Source organism: Micropterus salmoides, unplaced genomic scaffold, assembly GCF_014851395.1.
Source record: "Micropterus salmoides isolate LMB-PRFRI ecotype aquatic unplaced genomic scaffold, ASM1485139v1 Ms_hic_scaffold_3, whole genome shotgun sequence".
Classification (NCBI taxonomy): Eukaryota; Metazoa; Chordata; class Actinopteri; order Centrarchiformes; family Centrarchidae; genus Micropterus; species Micropterus salmoides.
This window is the reverse complement of record NW_024042261.1, coordinates 5,116,361-5,143,571: the sequence shown is the minus strand read 5'-3', so window position 1 is coordinate 5,143,571 and position 27,211 is coordinate 5,116,361. Positions and strand designations below refer to the sequence as shown.

The following is a 27,211-nucleotide window of genomic DNA, read 5'->3' as shown; positions in this document are numbered from 1 at the left end:
GGAATGCGCCGTTGTTCTAATTTATCACTTAATGACCGGCGTACACATCAAGTGTAGCCGTTCAGAACACAATACAATGAGTGTATATATGACGATATGGTGCTCAACAGCCCTGTCAAAGGAAGAGACCATCAAATTTCAAATATTCAGTATAGCAGTTTTCCAGTTCCGTGTCACTGATTTATCTTTCTTGAAATGTACGTTTTATTTCACAGAGCTGCAGTGATTTTGACAGCAGAAAGTATAAGTTCATAGCCAGAGAATAAATCTGAAATTCATTCACCCTCTTTATCTCTCCCTTTTCACTGCTCTGCTTCACTGTACTTGACTCTGACTTCAAGGCAGAAAGAACCTTGAATCTCCTGCCGCTGGATGGAGACAGGAACATTCACTCAGCGCTCCCCAAAGAAGTCATTCCATCTTTCAAAGCTGTATTTTAGCCATATTTCCTTTCAACACTTGTGAAGCAGTGCCTTAGTGCTGCTACACTACTGTGAGTCATTTGGCAGACTGAAAACGTCTTGTAAAAAGCTAAGCGGTACAACCCAAACAATTCCCGTAAATTGCTCACATCAGTGGCTTCTTCCCTCCCTATCCTCCTCATAATAAGACTTAATATTCATTCCTGAAGCGATTTGATGAGCCGCTATAATTCTCCCAGTGTAATGATCAGCGCTCCCCTCCCAAGTGCACCTGTGAGATCTAATCTGAAGCCCCTTCAGGAGCTGAGGGAAGTCTTATGTTTCTTTAACAATGCTTCATTTCCACCATAATAGCTCCCACACTCTGGCAACTAATAGCTATCTGCTTCAAACAATCAGGCTTTATTGTAGCTGTGCAACTTCCCACCAAGCACCTCGCTTCTCAAACACACACAGCTCTTTGAAAAGAATCAAACACACTGGCAAGTAAATCTTCAAGAAACATAATGAATAAGTTCCAAATAAATCCCAAAATGACTGAGTGGAGGTCTGTCATTACCCTGCTGCTACAAGGCAGGAGAAGTAATGTACGCACTCGAGGTGAGCACTCAAGTGTTTGTCAGTACCTTTGACTCAAATGAGATCAGATATGTGGATGAAACTAGACAGATGCTGTAGGAGGAGACAGCTTTGAAAATGTATATCCACAGTCAAGAGTTTAGGTTTGGTATCAAATATGAGGGAACATATTAGAGTTAGGGATTCTTCAGCTAGCCAAAATAATGTGAATGCTGTTTTATGCGTATATACTAGGGGTGACCCCAAATTTAAGATTTAATGCTTCGATAGGAGGAGCCTGATTCGACTGCCAATCTCACAGTCGAATCTTGGTAGCAATGTTATAAAACGAGGATCATACCATTTTGGCTATATGGGGGTGCTCAGCGTCTGATTTTACATCAAGAACATCTGTTTTTTTCCTAATAAGTTCATATACAGCCTAATATGATATAAATATCAACATATAATGCCTTAAATAAACATGTGAAAAGAAATAATCTATTAATAAATATTTTTAAAGTGCGTAAATCCTAAATTGTAACCCTTACTCGTAAGGTAGGGGGCGTCAGTGTGTGTGTGTGTCTGTGTGTGTGGTAGAATAGGAGGAGAGAGCACCAGCTCTGCCGCTGATGTGCTGAGTTTTATCTGAACCTTCCGGGACGTTCCAATCGTCTATTACCATTCATGAACCACACCAAGAATATTATATCGTTTTTAAACAGTACTTGGAAGTCAGCGGTGAGGAACCGCAACATGCACGCAACTGTCAGCGGACATGCACAACTCGGCACAAGACTGGTGAATGCAGGCGTGCAGAGCAGAGAGAAAAGGGTCAACAATAAGCCTCAGTTTAGCTGGAAATGTACAGTGTAAGTTACAGTGACTAATGAATAGAGACTACAGCTCTGTAGCTTCTCAAGATTAAAGCGGAGCTACTGTGTTTAACCCCCCCCTCCCCACAGTCGACCATAGGCAATCCTTGATAATTCTGATTGGACTATGTAAATCCTTAGCTGGGGAAAGCCCTTAAATATAGAGATAATTAATATAATATCCATAATTTCTTTATACACATCTCTTGACTGACTTACTGGATGCTGACAACAGGGTGGACCATAATGCCAAGCATTCTTTAGTTCCCGCTTCTCTATAATACTATTCCATTGATAAATGATTGTAAACTGAATATCTTTGGGGTTGGACTGTTACTCAAATACATTACATTTAGCTGACGCTTTTATCCAAAGCGACTTACAATTGCTATACATGTCAGAGGTTGCACGCCTCTGGAGCAACTAGGGGTTAAGTGTCTTGCTCAGGGACACAATGGTGGATGTCTCACAGTGGGAATTGAACCCAGGTCTCCTACACCAAAGGCAAGCATCTTATCTATGCACCATCACCACCCACCTAAAACAAGACATTGTAAGATGTCACCTCACGCTCTGAGTACAAGTAACAATTTTTTGAATGATTTTTTGAGAGTATCTGCTATTCACTGCAAAAATAATTGCCAACCTGATGAAGCCTGACGCCCCCAGTTCTGGGGGGAACGAGCGATGAAGTCCAAATTTAGAATGATTTCAACCTATTCATGTGACACACCTAGCTAACCTAAAGCTAGGACCAATTTTATCTAAACCAAACACACATCAAACACCAAGCAACTTACTGAGCTTCAAGCCAAACACATTATCTGTCTTAACACGAAGCATTCCTGTACTCACAGCCCTTGAAATTGGAATATTAAGGGATCCAAGCATTATTCTTTCTTTCTGACTGTCACTCAGGAGGTAGAGCGGGTTGCCCGTTAATAGGAAGGTCGGTGGTTCAATCACCGGCAAGTGTCCTTGGGCAAGATACTGAACCCCGAATTGCTGGTGGCTGTTCCACCAGTGTATGAATGTGTGTGAATGGTGAATGCAGATGTAGTGTAAAAGCGCTTTGAGTGGTCAAAAAGACTAGAAAGGCGCTATACAAATACGGAGCATTTACTATTTGTCACAGCTAAAACTGTTCGTGCAGCAAAACTGCTGGACAAAAACTCACTACAATAGGCCTGTGGGTTGGATTCCACCCACTACTCAAAATGACAGACTGACCTCATGGTGGTGCAATCATCTTTATGTTTTTGCAATTATCTTGAAAATGGCTTGGCTTAAAGTCAATATTCATATATTCATCGTTTCTGCTCTGAAAATATCAAATTATGCGACTTTTTCTCACTTTTCTCTAAAACCTATTTTTGTAAACTTATCACAGTTAACTCAACTGGTCCGAAACTTTGGCAGGATCATCTATGGACTTTGCTTATCTTAAGAAAAATTGTATATATCTTAATTGGCTGCAGGGATTCATATGAAATTTGGTTTGTATAATCTGCAGTGACTATTGAGTTGATGCATAAAATTTGGTAATGAAAATTTAAAGTGGACATAGCTTATTACAACAAATGTAAATTTCTACACATTTCTCAATCTAGACTTTAAAAATTCAAAGAAAATCACCTGTAATTCCTAGAGTGCTGAAATGTTTTCTGCACATCCACTGACATGTGACAAACGTTTGCCTCACTACAACCTACGGTCAGTTCAGAAGTCCATCACTCATTTTTCAGAATCAGAATATGCTAAATTAATTAACATCGACATCTCCACAAGTCCTCATTCAAATGCGACCAAAATTGACAGAAATATTCTCCAGATGACAGATGATGACAGAGACACCATTCACACTATTACAAGTCAGTGTACCATCAAAATGATTTTTCATCATAGTTCTATAAAATTTCAGATAAGAATATAACATGGTATGTAAGTATAATATGTGAAGGTTTATAACATGTGATAAACATTATAATATGAGGAATTCATAACTTTTGGAATAACATTACAATGTATTTCAACGTTTAGTTCATCTTACAAAATTCCAAAATATAGCAGAGATGTAATTGGTTAAAGTAATTAAAAATCACTCTCTGTGTCTTATACACCATCCATCCACCCTGACCCCCACAGTAACAATGGACGCTTGATCAACACCCTTGGCAACGCTTTTTAAAACCCTGCGTAGGCTTTAGTGTTGTTTTCGCATGTGTAGGGCTCTGTCAAGAATAAATATGCAAAGTCAGATTTCTGCTCTGTCAACTCTGTCTCATGGAAATTTTATTTAAATACAGCAAATGGGTAACACTGAATAGGTTTCGAATGAAATATAATGCTGATCTTGCTATACAATGTCGACTTGTAGTGACTACAACATTATTTCCTTATTCTATCCACTGTCCTATCAAATAAAAAGCAAAAATGCCCCAAAAATACCTTTCAAAAAAAAAAGTTGCCGGTAGCCTTTGAGCAGCAGTCTACAGCTAACATTAACTTGTAAAGATGAAAAGCAGCAAAACATCCTTTCATTCATCATTCACTCTCCTGACACTTGTGTGCAGGGGCGTAAGTCATCAGGCGCAGTCTCGGTGGGCCCCCTTCCTCTCTTGGTCCCTGTCTCTCATGCATCTTTAGAAAAATACTGAGATATAGTTGAGCCAACAACTCTACACATTAAACTGTGGTGGTGATTAGAGTAGTAACTAATGAACCGTTCTTACCACATTTAAACAAGTAATAACAAGGGGACATAAGGGCTCAGATCGGGGGCGTGATGATTCCACTGGGTTGCGAAGCGTGATGATACATGAGAACAACATGAGAAGATTCTAATACTTTTTGAAGAAATATGAAATGCTGAAATATTTTGCTGAAAATTGGAGCATTAAACACTTAATTTCCTGCATTCTGGAGACATTTTCTGCTCCAATTTACAGTGTAAAATGTCTTCATTTATATAAAGGGAAACAAAAGGTTCAGGTGACAGGTGACAATTTATAAAACTATAAGAATATAATGCAGTAATCAGCAGCTTGTTTTTTTTAGCTTAACTTACTTTTGTTGGACTATATAAATTGCATTGCATGTTTCCATATTGTGCAAATAAAGCTTTCTCAAAGCATTTTCATTTGTTTGTGCTATTTTTCAGAACATTTTTAACAAGAGGGTATACAACTTTCAGTCTCTCAGCCAATTAATTCAGCCAATTGTACCTTAGATATGCAACTTCTTGCTTAGAAATAAAACATTGCAAACAAAAACAAACTTCTCAGACCCTGGCTAGTCAGTCCCTCTTCCCCCCCGACTTCGAAACCTTTGTCTGTGTAAAATGAAACATTACCAAGCCAGCCTGCTAAATTTAAAGTGCAGACACTGCATCCTTTCCTGTCTTGAATGCTGCTTCATCTGCTCGGCACAAGTAAGTAAATTAAATAATTTAAAACACAAACTGCATGCGTTCATTTGCCTGTATTGATTAATGCAGAGCTATTTACAACCCACGACATCCATGTTATCACCAAATACTACTTAGCTAGATGATTTAGCTGCCTTCCGCGTCAGATTCTCAGCATGATGAATAGTTGAATAATGTAAACTTGTTACCATAGGAACAGCGGTTACATAACCTTATAAACGAGCCATAACTTAACCGTATGTGTAAACACATGCCCACGTGATAGGTGCGCTTCGGACTTAAACCAATAAAAATACACCTCTTGGTTTAACATAGAAATAGTCTGCAGTGACTTAATGCTGTATTTAATTTAGCTCGGAAGTTGGAGCTGGAAATGACGCCACACCCAAGTTGACGGCTTGGCTATAAAGAGTATATTACTAGAGCTCTCACTACTGTTGACGCTCAGAGCAGCCATCTTAGATTTTGAGGTTGGGGTAAGCTCTCCTGAAATCTGACTTCAGTTCCAGTTGAAATTTCTGATTGGAAACTGGGAAATTCCAAATTCCCATGCCAAATGGAATGCAGCATTTGACACAACATGGTTATTAACTTATTGACGAAACCACGATCTTACCATAACCTCAACCAAACTTGTTGTCTAAACCAAACCACAAACACAAAACCCATTCTCTGGTGTCACCCCTTCCACCTGCAACGCTGGTGCAATAGATAAATGTACAGTAGCAGTTAATTTACTCAAAAACAGGTTGCTTCTGAACATTCTCTCTCTGCACAGTGAAATAATGAAGTGAGATTTACATCTGTCAACATGATATCAAAAGACCTTTGTATTAAACTTATTTAAATAATCCTTTATGCCACTGAGCTGCCAAGATGCCAAATGCCTGCTTGTTGGCCAAAAAGATTTGATAGCTGAATAATTTATATCAAAGCAGTACATTAACACAGTGTCGAAGCCTCAGCCTGTGTTAAATGTTCATCTCCACAGAGGACACAGTTTGTGCTGCTCCTGTTTTTTGCCTTTTCTTCACTTCAGCAGCAGTTTTCTCATCTTTATGATGCAGCAAGAGGAAGAATGTGAAAAAGGGCAAAGCACCTTAAGGGACACTTTGATGTCTTTCCCCTGGGCTGTCAAAGAGCCACAACAGAATTTAAGCCTCCCTTTGAATAAACCATGAGTCCAATACAAATCCCAATCATTAAAGGTCAGACGAGTTTACAGTAGAGACAAAACAGCCAAGAAAAAAAGGATCCACCATCTGCCTCCAAACCTGATCACTGGATTATTTTTAAACTCTCTCTATGGGCCATTCATGGTCATTCAACAGAAAACTACTGTATACAAAATACCTTTGTCATGTATCCTAGTTTTTGGCAACCAACATCAGTGCACTGGGGAAAGGTGATTTTTTTTTTCTCTCCACTGGAAGATTCACTTTTTCTTGTCTCCCGAATGAACAAAATAGAGCACTTATTCAGTGTCTGTAGCAAGGAGCATCTGGATCAAGCAGTTGTCTTCTGTAGATGAACTAAAACAGACATGAAAGAAAAAAGAAAAGCAACCCCCTTCTGTGCCTTTTAATAGGATTTCTTTGATTTTGGCTTCTCCTGCTGGATTGGCTGACCACTTAATGTGTGCAGCACAAGAGAGGACACAGAAGCACTGAAAAGACACCAGCAGGCCTGGGCAACATGCTTCTGACACTTTAAGTACAGTGGTGAAAGGCTCAAGAGTTTGTGTGTGTGTGTGTGTGTGTGTGTGTGTGTGTGTGTGTGTGTGTGTGTGTGTGTGTGTGTGTGTGTGTGTGTGTGTGTGTGTGGTTTTGTGGTTTTGTGCTACAGAAGATGTGGACTGGTGAACAATGTCTAGATCTTCTTCGATTGTGCAGATAAAAGCAAGTTTTCCTAAACCCAACCAAGTAGTTTTGGTGCCTAAAGCTAACCAAATTCCAACGTTTCACGTTTCACAATGTTAACAAAGTGTCATTTCACAACGTTAACCACTAGTTTTATTTTGAAAGTCCAACCGGACGTTGCATATTTTTTGTTGCTAACCTGACCGCACATGTCAAAAAATGGCACTAAAGGGGTAACCAGGGCATTAAAAGGTGACACCAAGGGATCTTAACCAAGCTTCCGTAAGTGATGAGTTGGGAGTGACAATGTGTTGGTTTCTGGCTCCAGACCTGTGGTCATATCATTATTAGTCCTATTATTATGATCATTAACATTTTCATCATTAATAGTACTATGTATTCTATTAGTACTATTATAGTACTAATTTTTAATGATGTCTCTTCCACTACCACCTTTACGGTTGTATTGCTTGTCTGTGCTGATATTGCGTTGGGCTGCTTCTCTCTCTCTCTCTCTCTCCCTCTACCCCCAAACCGGTCGAGGCAGATGGTCACCCACCCTGAGTCACGGTTCTGTTCAAGATTTCAACATCCTAAAAAGGATTTTTCCAAGCCTGTCACCAAGTGCTTGCTCACGGTAGGAATTGTTGGGTATCTGAAAATAATATTTCAAAGAGTAGACCTGCTCTATATCAAAAGTGCAATGAGATAACTTTTGTTATGAATTGGCGCTAAGTATATAAAATGGAATTGAATTGAATTGAACTAGAAACTAGCCTAGAATATAATAGAATAGAACAGAACAGAATAGAATAGCCTTTGTACAAATATACACCATGTGTGAGTTTCTAATTCCCTGAAAAAAATACCAAGGAAATGACTTCTTTGTCCTCAATGCTACAGCCCTTATTGTCAAGGTGTAGGTTTGCCAGGTCAAGCCATGGGGGGGTGGGGTTGGGAGGGGGGCAATAAGTTCTTAAAACCAGTATAGAAAAAACAAATAAAAAAATGTGAATGCTATTTATATATATATAATCTTTTTTCAATCAATCATTTGAAATCAGGCTTTTCAAATGAATTAATATGTGGAAAACTGTAAATGATATGTTCATTAATATTAATACACTCATGCTAATTAAAATGACATTTGTTTTTCATTTGAGACCTCATACTTTATTTTATTATACTTTATTTGATAAATATTGTGTATAAATCTTTACTACATAGAGCACTATTTTTGAATGATGTTCAGTTCTTGCATCATTTAAGAAAATGTTGACTATGATCAACATCATTACTTTCCCGAAAGTCTGGAAATCACTCAGTTCTGCTTGTAAATCTTAACTGGTGTGAGCAAATGAGTAACTGTGGCAACCTGGAAATGCTTATCATCTCCTTTCTTCTCTTTGAAATATAGCAGCAGTAACAAAACGCTGTTTAGTGAGTAAGTCAAAACTGTCAGCACAACCCCAATAGAAATTACGCCCTTGCTGGTTGTTGTGCTGATGGAAATAGTGCTAAGGAAATGTACATTTTCTCAAACTTTCAACACAACAGGTAAAATGCTGAGTTTGCATCAACAGCAAATTATTGTTTTCACAAATAGACGCCTCCCTAAAATATAAGCCTGTTTCAAATAAATACCTGGTTCTCTCTGCAGTTGAGGCAAATAAGGTAGAGGTGAAACGAAAAAGAATATAAGCATAATTTTCATTCATAAACACAGCGTATTTGCAGCATGTTTTGGAGTTTCATATTAGGCAGAATTGATTGCAAGGCCGCTCTGTCACTCTGAATACAAACCAGACTGTTAATCCAGTGTTGCCTGTAGCAAAATGTTACCCACTTTAAAATTTCCCTTGTCGTATTGATCCTGCTCCATCACCCACAGCGAAGAATACTCATTCATGCAATCTTAATAATAGCAGGTATAGGCCCCCATCATTTAGTCCAAACACAAGCTTCTCAGCCTCTCTGTGGCCCATGAAAAATTTAACACCAGGAATATTACAGTAGTCATTATATATTTTATATTTTGTCTACATATTTATTTTAGTCAACTTTGTCACAACTGTTCTGTTTGGGATGAATAAATAAATCTTAACTTGTCTCACGTTGTAGTATTGCTACTTGTATTTAAATATGAATACTCCTCCTGCTATAAGTATTACTACTAGAACCACTATTACTCTGCTATCATCACAACTACTACTGTATGTAGGTCCATTGCAACAATTATTACAACTGCTAACATTAGCACCTCTACATACCATTAAAACTACAATATTTACTACTGCTACTCCTGCTATCACTACTACTTACCGCTACTAGAACTTTTCAACCAACTGCTTTTCCTGTAGTCTCTCATTACCACCACAAACTAAAGTTCATCAATTACTACCATTACTACAGTACATGACTACAGCTATTATTACTACTCCTACTAGGACATCCTTGTAAAAGAGATAAAAAATCTCAATGGATTTCTTTCCTGGTAAAATAAAGGTAAAATAAATACTTCACATACTACTACCGTACTTTCATTATACCCATTATTGCTAATGTCACTAATACAAATACTCCAGTTAATACTGACACTAGCACTGCAACTATTGCTATTGCTGTACTGCCATTTCCACTAGTGCTAATACTGCTACGAATGCGGCTGCTGCTACTAGTACTGTCACTACAATAAAATCACTCTTCTTTAAGCCTTACAGATAAAAAGAAAACAAAAACACTTGATTGATGGTACAGTAGTGGGAGTTGTAGTAGTTGTTGTGAACAAACAGTGTGGATTTGTGCATTTTATATTAAATAATTTGGAGACTCAAAATTCCTCCTCTCTCTCTCTCTGAGAGGAGACATCAACTCTCAACAGACAGCTGAAGAGACCCAAAGGAAGAGGTGAAGGGTTGCTTTCCCTAAGTGCTGTTTCTGGGCAGTTCGATCATAAAACTTGCCACCTCTGATGCCGCAGCCAGATAACGCTCGGTGGCTGACTGTTAAAATGACAAAGAAACACTCACCAGAGACTAGCTTTCTCCGGAACTCTTCGTAAGAGAGGGCAGGAAACCACGGCAACTGACCTTGCTCGTTGTTTAATTACCTCACATCGAAGGATATTTTCCTCTTCACGCCCAGGTGTGAGGAACTCCAGGACACCAGAGGACAGCCCTGAACTCTTTTTGTCTAAATAAAGAGTACTGTCTCCTCAAACCTGAAAGCATTACCTTGTTTAATTAAATAATCTTTTAGTTACTTGATTACGTTTGCCTCCATTTGAGTAGTTATGTTACCATGTTGGTGTTATTTAGATTCTTTTCAACAACAAATAAGATAATTTTGCAGTGTTTGACGAGAAACGAGAGATTTATGGATTCATATTTTCTGAATATTAAAATTCATAATTTGGTATTAATTCTCATAAATTTATTAAAACATAGTAGACATGCAACATAGTGATACACAGTAAATTAACCTCAGTGTTTGTGGTCAGTCTTGGCTCATAGAAATCATTCTAACCAGTACTGTAAAGAGTGTCAGTGCCTTATTGTCCTGAAAGCTGTTAAACAGTCTCCTTTCCACTCTGACACCCAGGGAAAAGGTCACTCTCTCATCTCCATAATTACAGAGGACAAAGGCAGAGGCAGAGTGGATCAATAGGCAGCTCCAGCCTATATCAGTGCAGATGCATTGATCTGCTGCTCAGAGAGAAGACGAGCAATGCTCTGAGAGATAGTGGCCTGCCTGTTTTTCTAGCTGCAGATAAGAGGAGCAGTGGCACATGTGAATATCCATTCCCCTATCAGTGGTTCCCAAACTTTTTCAGCTCAAGACCTGAAAGAGAAATCTGGTGTCTCCCTGGGACCCAGATTTACAAAAATACATCTACATTTACAAACTACAGATAAAAGGCAAAACATACATGTGTATAAAATTTATCAATTTTCTTATACGGTCTATTTTCCTTTCTGTGTCTCACCCCTTTCTCTACATCACCAATCTCACCACTGATCTTTACTCTGAGCTCAGTTTTTGAAAGTGCCATTCTGAGTTCATGCTGAGCATTTAGTCTGTTTATGAATTGTTTTTTCAGGTATGCTAGAGTCAGAAAGCCAGATTCACACAAGTATGTTGTGCTGATCTCAACAGACAAGCGTCACAAAAATGAACGCTCATTCACATATTTACGTGTTGTCACATTGTAATGAATTTTACAATATTTTCTGAAATGGCGACCCATTTTGGGTCCTGACCCTAAACTTGGGATACATGGCCCTACATTAAACTTCAATACAGACTACAGACTAGCTAGAGAGAGTGGATTAAGTGTACTTCTCTGTTTATTCTCTTTTCAAAATAATTGTAACTCAATTATTTGCTCAACCCCTTAGCCTGTTTTTATTTTCCATTTAACTCTTTTAACCTTGATTGTACACTGCACTGTAACTTTTACTATATTTTAATGTGTATATTTTCAATTTCCCTATGTTGCTTTTAAACTTTTTTATATTTTCCTGTTGCTTTTATGTTTTATGTAAAGCACTTTGGATGACCTTGTTGTTGAAATGTGCTATACAAATAAACTTGCCTTGCCTTGCCTTCAATACAGTAAAGCCTATATTGAGACTGTACATCCATCCATACAACCGTGCTTGGAAAAATAGTGGGAGTTATAGTATCTTAAAATGACTCTCACATATACATATTAACTGATATGCCTGAGCTGCAGGAGTCATCAGTTCCTGTGTTGTAGCAGTCTGCTGCTGTGGATCTGCCTTTGTTGCAGGTCTCTATTTGCAGAATAAGCAATAATATTCATATGTACTATATGTTTTCATTAGTGTATAATCACCTGAAAAGAAGAATGTTTGTGTTTTCATGTCATTACCTTAGAAAAATGCCTTTATATCAACACAGGGAGAGGGTCTCCTTACACGGAGATGCCACTTAATCCACACTGCTCCTTTACATCTCATCTGGATTTTACACAGATAAAAGACAATTGAAATTGAAAGTGTAAATGGGGCTAAACCAAGTCTACAGTAGGGGAGAAAATCAGTGGCCCTCTCACAAAGGTATCCTGTCCTACTTTGGCAAAGTTCAGCAGTATTCCACAAATCTTATAAAAGGTGAGGAAAATGCAAATAATAAAAAAAAGAGATTATTAAAGGGGAAAACATCTTACCTGGCTGCAAGTGCTCTACAATAACACAACTATGCTGAACATACTATTGCTCCATATGATTACAAACTATGCTGTAAGTACTATTCAGTGTCAAGCATTGTTGCAAAAATACTGACAATATCATTTTTTTTCGAATACAGTTTTTTCCAGATAGTTTTGTTAACTAGAATGTGTTGAAACGTTTCAACAAACCTTTTAACACATGGGGTCGTTTAACTCCAGGTCTCAAAGGGAAAGGCCCTTCTACATCTACATTTATGTCTGACTTCTGGGAACATGGCGACATTAATACGAAGTCCAACGGGGCGCGGAACATGAGCAGCCAGTTGATCACACAGTTTATCCGGATTGTCTAAACCGCTTTATTATATTACAAAAACACTTCAATCACAATAACATTTCATTTATAGAACTTTGATAATGCACCAAGTAAATCAGAGGACAGATTTTTACCTCCTTGCTGCCACTGGCTGATAAATGTTATCAGTATTACGTGCTTGTCCTTCACCATCCATCGCACCAATCCCTCTTTTTTCACTTAGTTTAACAACCATAATCCCATTATTGAACTTTTTAAAGAAACTGCCAGGACATATTGCGATAGCTAGGATATGTAGCAATATACAGTAGTCTACCAATGCCATGGCTAAAGCTTGCTAGACAACAAGGTCATGCATGAAATCAAAAACAAGACTACTAGACAACAGCTAATTAATATGCACACTGCCACCAACTGGACAGGGGGTCTACTGCAGGTGGTCTACACTGGTTATTGACAGTGTGAATTACTGTCAAAAGAAAGAGCCTTTAGTCATTCCGTCATTCTGACAAAAACATTCAGACAATGTTGGGGAAACTTCAGTTAACAAGCCCTGATCCCTCCATTTGCACTGACTTTGATGTCACTGTGTTACCAGATTTCAGCCATTACTTTAGTGAGTGCAATGTTACACATTATGATGACAGCAAAGGTCGGAAGTTTCCCTTGATAGAACAGTCCTAACTGATGTGTTATCTATGGATTCTGACTCGAACTTGCAGACTCATGTCAAGATAAAACATTTAGCCAGCAGCTAAATGAAACTGTGTTTCTTTGTCATCAACTTTGTTCAAATCCTCCTTCCCGAAAGGCCTTTCTTTCCCCTCTACCTCTCTTTACATCTTTGCTTGTTTCGGCACAAACATTCACCCTTGAGCTACAGATTAGCAATGCCAGCTCTTTGTGAAGCTGTACAAAGCCTGAGCAATTAAAGGCTCTTCTCTCGCTTAACAAGCTCTAATCCAGACATGCTTTTATTGCATTTGATTTTGTTCGCTGCTTGTGCCAAAAACGCTGAGAGACAGGGACCCTGCTCTTGCTCTAAGTGTAGCAATAATCAGTGAGGATTCAGACTCTGCTCAGGTTCTGGCTGCTGTCACTTTTCCAGCCATGGATGGCAAACAAATTAATGTAAAAAAACAAAACAGCCCTAGAGAAAAGCCTTTATCCACCTATCACACGGCAAATGGAAATTGTTTGGCAGCCTTATGCCTCAGTAATGCCAGGAATTGTGATTTAGAGGGAGAGTAGTTGCTGAGACAACACAAAACAATGCTCTCTTTGCTGAATATTTCTGACCTAGCATAAATTCATTCAGACCTGTGGAAATGATTGAATGCTACCAGATTGATAACTAGATGTTGTGGGGTGCACATAGATATATGATGTTAACGGGGAAGTAAAATGGAAGTGGCCATTGCCAATGTTTGTGTGCAGAAATAACAAGCGGGGGGGGGGGGTTATTCTTTCTGTCTTCAGCAAACCTGTAGAAGCACTATTCACCTGTTTAAACACAAGCTGCAGATTTGTTTCAAACCTCTGCAAAAACATACATTTGAGTCTCTATGAAACACAAGTAACCACATGTTTAGAATAAGCCCTGGCATTCACTATGCAAAACTCCATTCAGAAAATTACATGTTTTCTCTGTTTTCTTACATAAGTATGTTGATTCCAAAATGTTAACTATTGTCGAAACACGTGCAAGAAGTATATAGAAGTATATAGAAGTATAAGAACATTAAAAATCTGACCACATATTTGAAAATCATATTATGATGATATTATTTTTCTACAAATTTCTTAGTCAGAAACCTCCAGGCTCAGCTACCGATTATAAGGTCAGCTTTCTATGGATGTGCTCATTTGCTCAATTTATCATTTATGTTTGGTGACCATTCCCAACCAGATTTAAATTTCATCAAATGGGATGCATGACAAGCTCCATCTCCTCATAATTATAGTCCTGTAGTTATCAGGTTTTAGGGGAAAGCCTACCTGTTTTTCTTAACTTCATTAAATCTTCATACAGAATATATCTGCCAAACATTCACTGCTAATTATGCATCCATGGTCATTCTTTACTTTTTTTGACAAAACAATCCCACTTAAATGTACACTGACTAGCTTTCACAGAGATCACAGAGTCCTCATCAGCAGACAGATTTTGACAAAAATATGATAAAAATAACAAAGATGAATTCAGATAATGAATGATGACATACAGTAAAACTTAAAGGTTCAGCATGTAATATTTAGGAGGATCTTCTGACAGAAATGCAATATAATATCCAAAACTATGTATAAAGACCTTATATAATGAACCGTTATGTTTTATTACCTCAGAATGAGCCATTTCTATCTACATACACATCTCCAAGTTGCGCCGCCATGTTTCTACAGTAGCCCAAACGGCTCTACAGAGTGTTCGTCACTACATTGAATACGTACGAAAAACAAGCAGAAGTAGTAGCAGTAATAGTAGTTGTAGTAGTAGTAGTCTGCTTTATTAGAAGTAAGAAGAAAATTGAAATTTGGACAAATGGAGGACCACACATATTTTTTAGCACAAGAGCCGGCAGAATGTGTCGGCCACTGTAGCTTCTTGTACGCGCTTATGAAGGGAGGGGTAAGCAGTTGGTTGCAATCATGTTGCAATTCGCAACCCTCAACACAAGATGCCACAAAAACCTATACACTAAACCTTTAGTTAGTGGCAATGTGCTTTGATTATTAAAAGAAATCCTTCCTCCTCCTGCTGCTAACAATAAACATAAATATGTGTCTTAATAAGCAGCTTGCACAGACAACCTATATGGCTGTATTTTTGTAGAGGACAGTCGGGATTTAGTTTGTTCACTAGGTTACTGTGCATGTAAACATCACCATTGACAGAGAACTTTATTTTGGTTTGATGGCACTCAGTCAAACCTCTGATCTGGAGTTTTGATGTAAACCCACCCTCCCTCTGTCAGTCTGTCTGGTGGGCTACACTGTATCAGTCTGTCAGCTCCACTGTACTGTACTGCCAGTGTCCAGCAGCTATAGTCCATCTGTCACCTTCGATCTGTAGCACCTACTGTCTGCATCAATCGTGAGATCCAGCAGCATAACTGAACAAGATGTTCCCTGCTGACAGACTGCTACAAAAACAGTGTGCAGTCTCACTGGAGGTTGGACAGAGACTATTTGACTTCATCAGGGGCTGAAGGGGATGGAAAGACAAAAAGAATGAGAGAAGAGCTGCAAAAGAAAACAACCACTAATAAGAGAAAAGATAGATAGATACAGACAGAGTGAGATGGAGGTCAAGAAAAGAAAGAGACAAATATGAATGGATAGGAAAAATTAGGAAGCAAAGTCAATACTGAGGCTGTGTCAGGGAGCCCGGGGCGAGTAATCAGCGGCAGAATGCCGTAAATGAGGGGGAGGAGGTGGTCTTATACAAATGAGACGCTGACAAGCTGCAGTTCAATTAGATGAAGAAATATGATGAGTGCTGTGCTGAGATGTGGGACCTATCAGCGGCTTGCAGCTTTGGGGAAGATCAAGCACTTCACCACCTTGGCTGCTTACTGCTGGTAAACTTGATGGATCACCTGACAAACACACACTCTAGACACACACATACACACTGTAAACTCATTACAGCCTGTACAAGACTTTTAAAATTGTTGTAATCATGAACGTTGGGGATACCATTACTGTGGGATGCATAATCTTCAGGAAACACTGGATGGAGATTGATTCCAAACAGTACAAAACGAAGATACAGTGATTATACACTGGTGATCAGCTCTGACGTCACCAGAATCCACATATGTATAAATCATCCACCCACCCGCATGGACATTTCTCTCCACCTCTACCGGTCCCTGTAACTTTCCAGGGGATTTCTTTACTGTGTGCAGTACTGATGTACGGGTGTTTCCTTTAAAGACTTACTTTGATGATTAGAGAGGCTGCTGTCAGTCATTTAAAACATTTCCATGCGCACAGCAATGTCACAGCAAATATCAAGTAACATTAAGAAAACTATAGTTACAAACATGACAGGTCAGAAATAAAATGTTTAGATATTAATTCATGTTTAGATGCTCTGAAGGAGCTCAGGACTGATCAGGAGGACGGCTGCTTTACTCCAAACAGTTTCACTGTATGAACCTGGACTGTGTGTGAGACCTTCTGGATGTGCAGAAGAACACAGAACATTAATCGACATTAGATCCCGACTGATCCTTTCAGAATCTTAGGACAACATCGGTGAGACTTGTGTGTGCTATGTGACTGTTTATTGTGAATTATTGTTTTGACGGTGGAAAAGAGAGGAGCAGTAGTAGCAAAACACCTGAAATGCTCCACTCGACCATTGAGAAATTTACTGCAAGGCAAGCCCCACCCCCCAAATACCTTCAAAAAGTACTACCTCCCGAGCAGGGACTTTTTGGGGGGTGAAATAAAGTCTGTAGAACTTAATTTAGACCCTGTTTCCTGCGGTGGAAACACCGTGATTCATCCAAAGGTTCCTAGTTCCAGGGTATAGTTCCTGCGGTGGAAAAGCAAATTTAAGGTGTGCTTTAGGGACAAGGCAAGTCAGTAAATATAGATTTAAATAAGTTTTATATCGTCGTCAGGTTTTGAAGTTTAAGAGTCTACAGCCACACTAGTGGCTCTGTAACACTGTACTTGGGTTAAATGCTAATGTTTACTATGATCTTCATCTTAGTTTAGCATGTTAGCAAATTATTGCATGACTTTGTGTTGAAAAGTGGTGGGGACGTAAGGACTCAGATTAGGGCATGATGATCTACTTGGATCACAAGACTTGATGATGGTCAAAAACAAGATGAGAAGATTTTAACAGTATTTAATAATATGAGCATTAAACACTTCTTTCCTGCATTCTGGAGACATTTTCTGCACCATTTTATGGTAGAAATGTCTTTATTTATATAAAGAGAAACAAACAATTCAGTGTGACAAAGTATAAAACATTACAGAATATAATGCAGTAATCAGCTGCTTGTTTTTTAGCTTAAATTATTTTTTTGTACAATGCACATTTGTTTCTTCAATATTTAAATTGCGTGTTTTCTTATTGTGCAAATAAACCTTTCTCAAAGCATTTTCATATTTTAGTTAACATTTCTTGGTGCTAGCTATTTTTCAGAACATTTTTAACAAATGCTTTCAAAAAGTGATGGGGACAATATCAGCCATTACAAAATGTGGTGGGGACATGTCTCCAGCATCCCCAGTGTAACTAACACCTATCAGTATTACAGTAAACCACACTAACTGTTAGACCTACCACCAGTAACCACGGGTGTCACCAAATTAACAGAATTGAAATCTTAAGGATTACAACGTCAATTTAAGACAATAATTACAAGAAGTGTGGGTGTTGTGTAAAACACAAACACATAAAATGAGAAAATATTATAATAAAATATACTTTAAAAATATTCAATAGCCACACTTGCAGCTCTGTGAAGCTGTTAAAGCATGCAAACATCATCTTGAGTGGGCATGAATATCTGTACCAAATTTCATGGCCATTCATCCAATAGCTGTTGACATACTTCAATCTGGTGAAGCGACCGACTAATGCTGGCAGCCCCCCAGCCACACTGCGAGAGTGGTTTTCTTACACTTAAAATTCATACAATACAAAAGACCCAGTGCTTGAGTGAGTGTTTCAGTTCAACTACTACAACTACTAGAGTTGTGTTGATACTAAGTACTGTCTATACCAAGAGCAAACAAATAAATACAAATACAAAATGTAGACCTGGAAACCAAAGTTGTAATAGACAAGCTACATAACATATCAGATCTGTGTTTTTTTGAGTTGTCAATTGTTGCTCAGGTGACTAAGGCCACATTCAGACTGCAGGTCAAAGCGACCCTAATCCGAAATTTCTTTGCTCATATGTGACTCAGATCTGATCTTTTTACAACAGTGTGAACAGGCCAAGTCACATTGAACACACTTTTCCTGTTTGGATTTGGGCCAGATTGGATCTTTTTAAACGCGACCTCAGTCTGGAAACTTGGATCGAAATTGACACAAATTTGACATCACTCTTGAGCAGCTGTTGTCACAGTCCTGCTGTAGACGGAGCTGCGGTGAATGAAAAGCTCCACAAAAGCCATAATTAAACATGTGGCAGTCTTCCTCCTCTACCTCGCTATGATTTGCTCACAAAATCGCGAGCTGTCTTCTGAGTTACGTGCAGTTAAGTTTGGCAATATTGTTCTTCAACATTCATGCCAAAAAAGCAAAATTGAATCGAATTGAGTGAGTTGTGGGGCAGATGTGTTGTCTAGCACAGGAAACCGTAATGAAAAGGGCAGGAAGTTCTGAACACTTGTCATAAATGTGGCCTGTGAGAGGACAATAAATAACAGTGTCCCATGTCTCCCATGAAAATCGGGAGGGTTAGCAAATATGAGCTAACCGGAGCTAACCACTGTGGCTCCTTGTTTACTTCTGTACCACAGCGTGCTGCTGCGTGTGATGTTATTCTTCTGCGCATGCGGGTCACTTTCAGGCTGTGGACAGTACACACTGGAGTCTGATGTGGGCCACATTTAAGAAATAATGTGAACTGTCAAACTAAAAAATCAGATCTGGGGAAAAAATGGGAATTGAACATTAAGGCCTGCAGTCTGAATGTAGCCTGAAGTGGTGCAGTCGTGCTTTGTCCAGCAGAGACACTTAACCAAGATCAGGTTGTTCCTTTTCTCTGCAGATTTAGAAAACCACTTCATTCTAGAATCAGCAGGTGAAACAGCAACTTATACAAAGCGCTGCAGCCAGGCTTTTAACTGGTACTAAGAGAGACCGATCCTTGCTGCCCTTCACTGGTTACCTTTAAGTTTTAGAGTTCATCTGTGACCTACTGTGAGCTGGAGTGCTGCTTGAGATCCTCTGGCAGGGCCCTACTAATGGTTCCAAAATCTTTGAGCTGGCACTAAAGGAGGGCCCCTCAGGCAGACAAACTCAGTGTCCTCTTTTAAATCTTATTTTAAAACTCACTTTTATTGTATGGCTTTTATGACAATATAAATTATTTAATCTTGTTTTATGTTTTATGTTTTGTATAGTTTGATTGTTTTTATTGTAAAGCACTTTGTAACTTTGTTTGATGCTATATCAATAAAACTACAAATATTATTATAAAGACTATTTTATGTATGAGGACAAAAGACTGATAGCGATTTTGATGGACAGGTGAGCATAAATTAATTTTGAACACACAGATATTGGTCTCATAAAAAAGGAAAAGATAATTTAATCCTTTTTTTAAAAGAGTGGCTAGAGGGAAAGCTTAAAATAGCTTAAAATTGGACAGTTGGCCAAATGTGGAGTGGCAATGGATGGGTGCAGTGGATAAAACCCATGCCTTTGGTGTGGGAGACCTGGGTCTGATTCCCACTGTGACACATCCACCAGTGAGTCTTAGTTGTATCAGAGGCTTGCGACCTCTGACATATATAGCAATTTTACTTTCACTTTGGATAAAAGCGTCAGCTAAATGACTAAGTATTTATTATTATATATGATTTCACCCTCCAAAAAAACAAAATAAATTGAAATCAAACCCAATGACATCAACACAAATACCAGTACTGATTAATATCAATAAGTTTTAAACATAACAGCAAAAGCCAACACAAAACAGCAAAAACTGTCCAGGATGGCATAGAAACAATCCTTAAATATACACACTGAAAACAAACTACTTCAAGGACCATTTGAAAGTCAGTCAGAATCTGGACAGAGACTTGGTTGTATTTCATTGCCCCCTACTTTCTCCCATCTTTCCTGCCACTTCCCAGTGTCTACTGTAAAATAATTCAAAAACGCAAAAGCAAAAAACAATCTTCAGAACAAAAATAAAAGGATTTGGAGGGGCGAGAGATTGGAAACAGAAGAAAGAGAAGGACATGGCTGTGTGCAGAGAGAGAAACCCCACCAAGTTATTCCAACGAGAAAGAGAATAGAATTCCATTTGGGGATTCAACACTGTAATCCCCCTCACTTCATTCACAATCACCACTGTCTCTCCAGCCTGCGGTCCATAGCATGATAGAGCTGCTGTCATTAATTCTGTAGAATGGGGTGAAGATGAGAAAGGCAGCGAGTCACAGTCTTCACAGCCACATATATGGAGCCGGCCTCTTTTCATCTCTCCCAAAAACACAAAGATAGCATCTACTATGCCTGAAACCCATTTCTCTGTACCATTAGGAGCTGAAATAGGTCCTTCAGAGGACCTGTGTGCCTGGAATCAACCAAGCATATATGTTACTGAGTGATTCACCTCCATGAGTGGAAAACTGGATACAAAGATTAGGATCAAACTGGCTTTGATCCATTGAATGAGACTGGTATGTTGCATATCCAGTGACACAGACAATACAGGTTTTTATTTCCTTGCATTTTTGTAAGTCAAAGTGAAAACATTTGAACCCATTTTTCAGACAGCTTAATTAGCCATTCCTGTTCATCAGATTATCAGAGACAGAGCAAATGTTTTTTCTTCCTTAACTGGAAAACTGTGTATACTTGGTATAAAACACTTGATGGATGTCTCATGAGGTACAGACCAAACCAAAGCTTTAGTGAACCGTTGCACTGTTCAAAGATGCAGCGTAAGCTCCCTAAGTAGCCAAAAGTCAAACTGAAATTTAAATTCTACCCCCTTTTGTGTGAGGAAATAATGACAAATAATCTTTACTCATCTATACATTATAAGGTCAAAGATTAAGTTGGTAATGGGACCCATCCCCCAATAATAATTAGAATGTTTTTATTTTAATTTCAGGCAGGGTTATTCTCCACAAATGTTCAAAACTCAGCTATTAGTTACCAAAACACAATCCTTGACAGAAATTCACTAATTAAAGGTATTAGAATTTTGAAGTTGAAAAAACAGCTATATATTTGTTTAAAGCGCTAATTATTGTCTTTTTACTACTTTTTGACTTTTGGCTTTGTTTTTTTTAGGGGATTTTATGCTCCTACACATTAAAAAGATGTAGTGGTTGTTGCTACTGTGTGCCGAATTTACAGTACAGGTTCCTCACCTGAGAGGTAGTGATTATTCAGCAGATCAGCTCCCCTCCAAGCCACGAAATCTATAAGATGACTGCCAATAATGCTTAGTATTTATATATTTATATAAAAAAAAATTCAAACGTCCAGACGTCCATGAATACAATCTAAATTACTTCACTCCCTTCTTTTCCCATCCACCTGATTCTCTACCCTCCCTCTACGATCCTTCTCCACACAGACACACCGATCCAAATTATGCCAAGTAAAACAGACAAATAGGATAACAGAAAAAAGAACAAAAGGAGAAAAAGATCTTAAAAAGGGTTAATAATAGCAATATCATACTGATGGGGTAGCTTTAAGGAATGGTGAAATTATCAGAGTGCAAATCTTCCACAAATGAGATAAAAGGTTTCCACGTTAAAGTGAAATTTGCAGTTGAGTCACTGACTGTTTAATCTTTTCTAATTTTAGCATCTGCATAATTTCTTAAATCCACAGAGGGAGTGATGGAGGACAGCTGGCCTTTCTTTTAAAAATGAAATATTACTATTGGCTTCGTTAAGGAATATGTCCTCAGATGCCAGCCCAAATATTTTTGTAAAGGCTGTATGTTGTATGTGCCTGTCAGTGACCTCTGAAAGAGTATCCAGCATAGATTGCCAGTACTTGTTAAGCTGATGGCAGGTTCCCGTTCGCATCGGTCACAGGTCAGGTCCAGGTCAGACTTAAACTGTGGCAGTTTAGCTGTTCAGTAGAGCTGGTGAACTATTTAAAATTAAATGATAATATGTCTAATACAGATTAAGGAAGAGTGAATTTTATCCAACACTTTCAGCCATAAGGGATATGATATCTCAACTTCCATATCCTCCTATCCTATGCGTGGGCAGAGTGCACCCAGGTAGACGTGTCTGAATCAAATGATTGGCCGGGCTTATTACAGTTCAGCGACAGATCTTTCAAAGTGTGATTTATTGAGTCAGGATGTAAAGAGAATTTCAACAAATATAACACAAATGCATTTTGTGGATATGAGGTCAAATTCTGTTTGAAGTGAAAGGTGTTCACCTGTGCACCTGGAGATGATGATCTTAAAGTCTGTCACTAGGATTTTTTCTCCATCAGTTCCTTGAGGTTTTGTGTTTTTCTACATACACATTATCTGAGATTATTTGACCTCTCATGCTTTCATTGATTCCCACAGGGTGGAACAAGACTTTCTTGGTGTCTGATTAATGTCTAAAAGAAGATAAATTTGTATCTCCAAGAAGAATACCAACTGTTCATCCGAGAAAAGAAGGTGGTTAAGGCACCAGGGGAAGTATTCTGGTTGAGTGCAGAGAAATGTAAGTTTCAAGGTTAACAGTGCATGATCGGAAATGACAATTGCCTGGTAGTCGCAGTCCTTAACCAATGGAATCAGCTTGTTGCCTAGAAACACGTAGTCAGTGGGAGAAAAATACTTGTGGAAATCTGAGAAAAGAGAAAACTGTCTGTTCATTGGACTGTTCCTGAGACACTATATGTTTTAAGAAATGAATGAATTGCCAGAGCAAAGTATGCTGTACTGGTGGACCTATGGTCTAGTCTGGGAATAATAACAATATGAAGTAATGGGAGTTTAGGCAGGGTAGAAAAGAAAATATATATATTTTTCATCCCAGATTGGAGTGTACACCAGGATAACTGGTATATTATACAGTCTACCAGTAATGATAGGGTATGGCCCCATTGGGCCTGATTTGGAGTGGGATAGAGAACGGCACAATAAGAAATGCAGCCCTCCTTGCTTTAGATTGAAATTTTGAATTAAAAATCTGCGCTAACCAAACTCTCTGGAAAGTCACCCTGAAAGAAGTGGCAAAAGGCCAGGATGGGTTGGGGTTAGGTTTGTAGCCCGAGCCTTCTAAGGTTTCTGGATGTCCTTTAAAACAAGAGAAGAGGGTGAACCGGAGACCCTCGATCCCACAGAGCTGCTATCAAATGGCCTTGAATGCCGCACGGGCAACACTAGTGGTGTAGTCCGGAAAGACAGCAAAAGTCATCCCCCTTGCTTTGATTGGTCTCTGTTGTCTTGCACGGTGAAGGATATCATCATTCAGGAAGATCTGGAAGTTGAGTACGGCTAGATAAAGGCCAAGAATTACTACGGCAGACCCTTACGTGCTGCGATAAGTGTTTTGTCACATTTCTAGTTGCCGGTGTTTGTGGTTCTCTGCTAGAGTATTTTGCTGCTGTTAGATTCTTCATTACTCTAGTCTAATTATCCTCTGTACATTTAAATGTACAATGGCTCAGCTCAAGCACTCATAGCTTTCTCTTTCTTTTAGCAACTCTCGCTAAATCCCAGAGTTGCTTACACTCAATTCAGTTTTGCTAGCTACCACAATTTAGCTTAGCAGCCAGCAATGGCTTCTCCTCTCCCTCTAACACTTATGCTCTCTCTTGCTCTCGGTGCCAAATGGGGACATGTCCCCAGCAATTTTTGAAAGCAAGTTTTTGCTAAAAGTTTTTTGAAAATTAGCTTGCAACAAGAAATGTTAAATACCAAGCCACTGCTATTTATTTCTCTTAGCTCATTGAATTTAGACGAAGAGTGACGGGTGGTGTTCCCGTGGACGGGATATCATATTCGTATTGCATCCGTCTTTTTCGATGGGGGAAATGTTTGGGGGTTCCCCTTCTTCGGCCATCCTGCACACAGGTGACTGGCTACTCACACCAACCGGAGGAGGAGGGGTCGTGTACCTCTACGCTGCACACGCTGCACACAACCTGCGGATCTTTCCGTTTTTGACAAGACATTAAAAAAAATGCTCATACAGCAGCAACGGCAGAACGGAAATTTTTTGTAGTTTTGAAACCTTGACTTTTTCATCCCACGGGATACCTTGAAACCGGTAATCAGCCCATGCCTAATAAGAAGAAATACATAAACAAACAAAAAAATCGTAGAATTCTGTTTTTAAAATAACTAAATATTTTCCAAAATTAAATAATCAACAAAATAGAAATTTTTACAAACTGCTTTACAATAAACAGAACAATAAATAAGAAAAATACAAATTCTCATTAAAATAAGAAATTTAGAATGCCCTTACTAACAAGGACATTTTTGCAGGGTGAAAAATAATAGCTGGTACCGCCTGTCCAGGGTGCAGACCATTTTCTGTCCGTTTTTCACGTGGTCTCCTGTGTGCACCTCTATGCATGCTCTGTACTCTCCAGTGTATACTTCTTACACTCACGTGACCACACACGCCACTGCTTAAACAGAGACTGATTGGTCATATCTTTTGTGGGCATGGATAATAAGCAGACTGCAGTGCACACAAAGACTGGAGTGTCACTCGCACAGCACAATTTTTATTTATTTAAATCGCACCTTTTTGTGGTTATGTAATTGCACAGAGTGACATTCTGACTACAATTGCAATGAGATTGATCGTGCAGCCCTAATTCCATCAGCGTTTAATTCAGTATTATGTCTCTATATAGCAGAGGACTCCTATCCTAGCTTAAGTCCCTCCCAAGTCGACTCTACTGACCGTCTAAAATATAGGACAAATGTTAGCTCCATGGCATACAGCCAAACTTGCAAATTAAAGCAAACATCGTGGAAACTTGTAAGTATATATAAGCTTCCATCTGTTCTATAGGCATGGTTGTGATGCCTTGTATTTTACGTGTATAGTAATTTTCAACAACAAAAACAGCAAGGAAACAGTAATGTGTTTCTCAACATAAGCACAACATTACTGTATATAGACGTGTACTCTCAAAAAGAAAAGAGCAATGGCAAGTCACACAAAACATAACCTCTAAATGAGGTTTAGAAGCAATACCACTGTTCCCTGGGAGGGGAGAGAAAACAGGAAAAGAGTGGCTCTCGCAGCCTTGAAGCCAGCTCTCTTTCCACTGCTGGGAATGCTGTGCTGTGTTCCACATGGCTGCCCTCCGTCACCAAACTGACAGCCACAAAAATGAGTGTTTACTGCTCTCCGGCGGAGCAAGATAAGCCCACAGATGGGCCTCTCCACTCCAACAGGTCGAGAGGAAAACCATCTCGAAGTGGCAGAGGGTTGGATGAAGGAGATGAGGGGGGCAGGGTGAAAGAAAGGCACAGGGTACAGATGGAGAGATTTAGAAAGCAACTGGCAACATTTGAACCAGTTCAACACAGAGCGATTGCTTCTGACCGACATGTGGTTATTGTGTCAGAGCATGCTCTCTATGGAAAGCTTAACATCATCAGCCATGTAGTGCTCCATTTAAATTATTACTATACACTACTGTTGTGCACTATCCTCAAAGCACACAACCTGCATCATGCATCATGAATTAAGGTCTCTCATATCTTTGGATAAAAGATGATTATTTAGGCTGCAGTACACAACTTCAAGAATTCCTGGTTCATGGTGTTAGCTACAGGAAGTGTCAGATGAAATCAATACAGCAGAATATCGAGACAAATGTAAATAAGCAGCACACATAGAAATGCTCACCTTCTACAGTGGTAAATTGTTGAATACAAATAATAATTACGACAACAAAGAAGGTGGAAATGAGATACACAAACACAAAAATATCAAATTGTATTTTCAAGCAAATTCCAACGAACAAATCAAATGTGAAATTCATTTCACTTGTGAAAAATGGGCACAGGTGATTTTCAGATATGTGCGTGTGTGCGTAATGTGTGTGTGTGTATATATATACAGTATAATGAAATAAATCTATATGTAGATGTAGCTAAAATGTTACATCCATTTCACATATGATATAACTCACATAAGGGCAATCATGGAGTCATAATGAAAAAGGTATGATGAGTTATTACAGATCTCTGGAGTAAAGGAAGGGCATGCCTTTTACAAAGTTTCTCAGAAAACGGGACTGAACAAGTTATTCTAAAAAGAAAAAATGTATGGCGGATGATAATTTCAAATTTCATGTATTGAGCAAGGAATCTATTCTGATTCCAACATTCAGGTGGTTTGGACAGATGGGTTGTATACATTCAGTTAATACAAACTAACACTGACTGTTGGTAGGAAAGGGAAACAGTGATCTCATGTGTCAGTCACATTCATTGTTGACCCAAACATCAACCCTAACCGCCTACACTGACCTGCAGATGTAGTAACAACACTATCACAAGAAAATCTTTTAGGTAAAACAATGTATGTATTGTATGTGTAAATGTATTGTCAGGCTGTGAATCCTCAGATCTCAGAAATGAACCTGGTCAATAAAATAATGACCAATAGGAATGATAATCAGAACTATGAATATAAGATCCAGGCTTCAATCACATCAGGGGACTCACAAATCCTAATAAACCCCACAGCAATTAAATGTGCCTCTGCCGCATTTCACACTGCACAATGTCTTAATCAAGATAAGTGCCCTTCATATGGATTTGAAATATGCTTAGTTAAAAATAGATGAGCAGGAATGGGACCTGTTGTGACCACTTCAGCTTTAACC

General features: G+C 38.8%; 1 protein-coding gene across 3 annotated transcripts in view; it reads right to left on the bottom strand.

Moving 5' to 3' along the window:
• Positions 1-27,211, bottom strand: part of sez6b (seizure related 6 homolog b) — a 225,338-nt gene that overhangs the window by 143,239 nt on the left and 54,888 nt on the right. The window contains exon 1 of one of the 3 annotated variants that reach the window (XM_038694229.1): positions 12,786-12,933. The exons of the other annotated variants lie outside the window; for them this stretch is intronic. Within the exon in view, the coding sequence (XP_038550157.1) occupies positions 12,786-12,843 (58 nt within the window). The 5' untranslated portion in view covers positions 12,844-12,933. Of the gene's footprint in view, positions 1-12,785; positions 12,934-27,211 lie in introns of those variants that run through there. 3 annotated transcript variants of the gene reach the window in all.